This window comes from Diaphorina citri, unplaced genomic scaffold, assembly GCF_000475195.1.
Source record: "Diaphorina citri unplaced genomic scaffold, Diaci psyllid genome assembly version 1.1 scaffold1792, whole genome shotgun sequence".
Lineage (NCBI taxonomy): Eukaryota > Metazoa > Arthropoda > Insecta > Hemiptera > Psyllidae > Diaphorina > Diaphorina citri.
In genome coordinates this window covers 28,961-34,660 of record NW_007379218.1, presented here as the reverse complement: position 1 = coordinate 34,660, position 5,700 = coordinate 28,961, and the positions used below count along the sequence as shown (strand labels likewise).

At 36.0% G+C, this 5,700-nt stretch overlaps 1 protein-coding gene across 1 annotated transcript in view; it reads left to right on the top strand.

The window, feature by feature from the left end:
* Positions 1 to 718: 718 nt before the first annotated feature.
* The window catches only part of LOC103517273 (protein downstream neighbor of son homolog), a gene marked incomplete at its 3' end in the record, with an annotated part of 21,062 nt that continues 16,080 nt past the window's right edge, over positions 719 to 5,700 (top strand). Inside the window, exons 1-4 of the mRNA XM_017447396.2 lie at positions 719 to 1,197; positions 1,289 to 1,292; positions 3,387 to 3,581; positions 5,031 to 5,176. Coding sequence (XP_017302885.1) covers positions 1,013 to 1,197; positions 1,289 to 1,292; positions 3,387 to 3,581; positions 5,031 to 5,176 — 530 coding nt within the window. The remainder of the gene's footprint in view (positions 1,198 to 1,288; positions 1,293 to 3,386; positions 3,582 to 5,030; positions 5,177 to 5,700) is intronic.

Genomic DNA, 5,700 nt, shown 5'->3' with positions numbered 1-5,700 from the left:
TTAATGCCTTTTAATTCTAAATTTAACAGTGTAATTAATATTAATAGCTAATTATTAATTAAAAAACATGAAAAAAGATGAACAGGGACCAAAAAATTCCAAAAGGGATCACACAAAAAAATGATAACAAAACAAATCACACAAAATTGGCGGCCATGTTGGAAATTTTGAGGTTTTCCTAAAAAATTCGGGGAGCGGAATTTTCAAGGAGGTAAACCATCGTTAGAGGAGGTTGAATTTTTTAAAAAAAATGCAGCAGTTTTTTTAAAAGCCAAAAATAAATGGATGAATTTTACCTAGCTAGATACTAGATAGGGGGGCAGAAAATAAATGGAAGTACTAATAAAAAAGAGCTAAAATAAAAGGTTTTATAGAGGGAACGGTAGCCACAACTTAGGTGTTATCGTCTCAAAATCAAAGAGAAAAGTAAGACAGGATTGGAGAAAAATAATAACGAACCTTATCTGTGTCTGTAAAAAGTCGTTCGGGGTGGGAATCGAACCCGCGACTCACAGAGAAATGCCCCTGTCAACCGACCACAGTAAATTTGGCTTCATTCTATGGTTCATTTCCCTCTTATCTACTATCGTCTACTTCTTTGGAAATTTCCGCATTTTAGGAAGTTACACTGATAAAGCGGGAAATTTGAATATTTGAATTTTTAAAATTATGTAAAAAAAACTGGTGTTTTTATGGGAAAGGAAACAAGAAAAATACATCATTCTCCTTCAACAGTTGAACTTCAACTAAACATAAACACTCTCTCTGTTTTAGTCTTTTTTTTTAACAATAATAATAATAATAAAAAAAAAATACTGAAACGTTAGTTCCGTCTCCCAAGCTCGAACAAAGTCAAATCAAAATAGTGAAGTTCACCTCCGTAAGAGAACTCTCAGACATCCCCCTCTGTGGTAATGTCTAAGTTCGTCCTTTCCAATATTGGAAAACATTGAGAGGTAGTGTTGTTCTCGACTACGATCAAATCATCTTTTTTCGCTAAGGACTACTCATAATGTGTTCCGATAAAACCCCAGGAACTCCCACAGGATGGAAAACACCGGGGGATGTTATGAAACTACACCGCTTGAAAATCAAACAGAAGGCGTTGAATGCCCGGTTAACGGGGAACTCTACGAGTCAAAGTTCTTCCAAACTGCCGAGCAGAAATGTAACAGATAAAACTATTAACCCCTTCAGGTGTGTATTTGTATTGGCAAGAAGGTGTCTGATTGTGAGATTGTGGTTATGTACCTACTGGGGTAGGTTATGCTGAGATATGAAAAGAAAGAAAAAAAATGTTCTGAGCTTAACCTAAACAAGTGCAAAACCACAACACTTGAGACACAAAGGCTGCTTGTTACATGTAATGGTAATATGGTTCCTTGTTACATGTAATGGTATGCAGAAGTCACATCCGTGGAAAAGAAAAGCTCATTTTTAGTCCGTCCTTCCTTTATTATTACTAATAATAAAAGGTATAGGGGACGGACTATTGTATTTGTCCAGAAAACCATAAAGCCAAAAAACCAAAAAAACTGTTTTTTGGGGGGATTTTTTTCACATTTTCTCACAAATGAGCTCTGATCTCAAAATTTGTCGCGACGACCTATGAACTCAAAGCGAGGAAGTTTTAGATAACACTTCAGTCGATCATTTAAGACCGGTTTTAGCATCACCTATGTTAAGCTACGCCAAGAAAGGCCAATAAATGGATAGGTGACTTAAACATTATATTGGGAATAAAGGGAGAATGGGCTCTAGTCTTGATTTTAAATCATTAAGTACATTGAAAGTAAAATTAAAAAATCAAATCAAGAATGATAATAAACTGAATATTAAACAAATTAGGTAGGTACAAAGGTATTCTTTAACCATGATCGAATAAACTACGGCTAAAAAATTCTCGGAGGGACGGGCCCTGCTTGTTGTATTTAACCTAACCCTATAATAACACTAATCACTGCACTAATTGTGAAAACTCCTTGTGTTTAACCTAACCCTATAATAACCAGGGTCACTGCTTGTTTGTGCCAGTTCCTTGGGTAGCAATATTCCACGGACGTGACTTCTGCACAAGTACCAATGTAATTATTATTATTAGGTTTGATCTTGAGGGGAACTGTAATGTTAACTTAGGCACTGCACAAAGCTCAAACAAAAGATCTCGGGCAGATTTAGAAGAAGAGGAAGTATCAAATGATGACGGAGGAACACTGTTTCGCCTCCTGGGAGGGAAAAGCAAGTCAGATAATATTGAGAACATTTCCTCGTTTGAAAATATTCTCTCAAAAATCAGTAATCCTGCACAGGTAAGATTTTTACTTTCCTTATCCTATAGCAAGGAAAGTAATGTAATTGGGTCAAATATTTGATGGTCAGATTTTAGTGCCAAAACACGTTTTGAGGTCCCTAGAGCCTAAATCCAAAGTTTTGGCCATTGGTCCATGTGTGTGTTGTGTGTGTAAACAAAATATCTCGAGAACGGTAAGAGCTAGAGACTTGAAATTTGGTATGTATCTTTCAAATGTGACAAGGATGTGATGCAAAACTTTTGGTTAAGACCGGTGCAACGCTTGGTGGTATTTTACCGCTTTTTGGTGTAATTTATTAATATCTCGGGAACGGTATGAGCTAGAGTGCTAGAGACTTGAAATTTGATATGTAGTTCACATATGTGACATTGTGACAAGGATGCAACTCAAAACGTTTGGTCGAGATAGGTGCTGCGGTTGGCGGTTTTTGACTGTTTTTGGTGGTTTTCAGCTATACCAACTAAACGGTTAGAGATATTGTAAAAGTTTGGCTATAAGAACAAGAACACCCAAAATAAGCATCATTCAATAGGATGAGGAAAGTCGTGTGATGTTCACACCAGATTTTTATTTTTTGATTCAATCATATAAACTTGGTGCAAACAACATGCACAAAACATTGTTAAAGTTAAAGCACCTAATAGAAAAAAAAAATCATATAAACTTACTATTTGATTTGCAGACTGTTAAAAAACAAGATCTATCGCAAGGTTTTGATCAAGTCCCGCTAGATTGGACACTGAGATCCAAAATGAGGTTTATGTCTCGGAAACCATTCCCTTGGAATCAAAAGCTGAAAACGTGTGAGGAAGCTTCTGGCATAACCGGGTAAGCAGGTTCTTTTTGAAGTAGGGAATGCCAAGTATTATTTAGAATTAAATAAAGGTATTGTCATTTTATTTTCTTTCTCCAACGAAATAGGTAGTCTAGTCTGGTGGTTATACATTTGCTTGCTACCTATGCAGAAGATCCTAGGTTTAATTCTTAGGGTTGTCAAAAATTTGTATTTGTAAGTACTTACCTACTCATTTCCATTGTAGTTCCATGCATTACTTACTTTCGGGTGTTCTCATGTGCTCAAGCACTGTTAACTTAGGCACTGCACAAAGCTCAAACAAAAGATCTCGGGCAGATTTAGAAGAAGAGGAAGTATCAAATGATGATGGAGGAACACTGTTTCGTCTCCTGGGAGGGAAAAGCAGGTCGGATAATATTGAGAACATTTCCTCGTTTGAAAATATTCTCTCAAAAATCAGTAATCCTGCACAGGTAAGATTTTTTTAATCAGTTTAACAAATTAACAGCACTGTATAACTACAAGGTTATTTAATTATGGACATTTTATCCTCCGAGTGCATACAACCTACATGCTTCCTTACACTATCCTCTCCCAAACTGAATGGGTCAGGAAATCCAATAGCCCACCATTGCCCAGATAGGTAGTCACTTAGGTATCTGGATACCAACTATCTGCAACAATGCATACCTTCAGTGAGCCCTTGGATCACACAATCTGAACCTCCTGGGAATTCAAAAGTAGTCCTCCCCAGGTGTATGGTAGGTAAATTGAAAACTCTTACCATGTACTTATCTGTAGTTAGATTATGGAATTTTTCTTAGGAGGATAAAATCCGCCCCGGGCGGGAATTGAACCCGCGGCCTAGCGCTTACAAGGCAGACGCACTACCAACTAAGCTAAGTAGGCTGGCCCTTACCTTCTTAATATGATTCTAATTTCGATCAACGAATCATCTTCAAGTATGTTAATATTTCTGTGCCCTAAATCACCAAAGTATGGAAAAGTATCTTACAAGTGTAATAGCCAATGGAAAAGCAGAATTTTGAATTTGGACGAATCATATCGAAATATGGAATTGTAGGTAAATACTTTTCCACACTTTGGTGATTTAGGGCACAGGTCCCTTGGACAAAACAATACACACAAGATTTTAAAATGCAAAAAAAAAAAATAATAATAATAATAATAAAAACATTAAAGATTAAAAAGAAATTAATGCCTATAAGTAGGGTATGACAATTTAGGAGCATTCAAGACCTCCCTGGTGAAATATTTGAAGGGCTCACAGTGAAAGAAAAAAATTAGTGGTTGGGTGGAAGAGTTCCTCCAGGAGAAACCTGGCCACTTAATAAAAAAGCTATTTTTCTTCTTTTTATTTTTTAATCTTATATTATAAAAACAAGATCCATTCAATCATTCACATTTCATATTCACACACTGATCGCTCTATCTCGAGAACCACAACACCTAGAAAGCTGAAATTTAGTAAGAATATTCCTTTTGTGGTCTAGATGTGCACAAAGAAAGGATTTTGCGAAAATCTAAACCGATCCTGAGATATGATCAATTTTTGATCGCTAAAATCTCCACCATGAGAAATACACAGAGTGCAGAGACTGCGGGAGAGAAATGTTCCGCTCTCGACCAACATTTTGAGTTTCGTTTATGTTTTTAGTTTGATAACTATGCAGCTAATAGGGAGCGCGCAGCGTGACCGTATTTTTATTATTTTCTACAAGTTCGGCCATGCCTTTTCTACAAGTTGCCATGCCTCGGGATGAACTAGCGGGATTCTGGAGCAAAGCGACGGAATTCAGCTAGTTCAATCATATAAACTTGGTGCAAACGACATGCACAAAACATTGTTAAAGCACCTAATAGAAAAAAAAATTCATATAAACTTACTATTTGATTTGCAGACTGTTAAAAAACAAGATCTAGCACAAGGTTTTGATCAAGTCCCGCTAGATTGGACACTGAGATCCAAAATGAGGTTTATGTCTCGGAAACCATTTCCTTGGAATCAAAAGCTGAAAACGTGTGAGGAAGCTTCTGGCATAACTGGGTAAGCAGGTTCTTTTTGAAGTAGGGAATGCCAAGAATTGTTTAGAATTAAATAAAGGTATTGTCATTTTATTTTATTTTTCCAACTAAATAGGTAGGTAGTCTAGTCTGGTGGTTATACATTTGCTTGCTACCTATGCAGAAGATCCTAGGTTTGATTCTTAGGGTTGTCAAAAATTTGTATTTGTAAGTACCTACTTATTTTTATTGTAGTTCCATGCATTACTTACTTTCGGGTGTTCTCATGTTGACCCATCACCTGATAGAGAAGTGTGTCTCTTCTCACCCATCTGATGAGTTGTTGCCGCCACAATTGTAGACAATTATGTCTACAGTTTAGACAAGGAGTAAAATCAGTAATAGAGAATGATTGTATATGTTTAAAAATAAATAAAAAAATGATTTATTGAAAAAAAAGTATGCTGTGACACAGACCACACAATACTAATGTAAGTAGCAATTATTTCATAGTAAAAAAAAAAAAAAAAAAAAAAAAAAAAAAAAAAAAAAAACCCCAACACACCA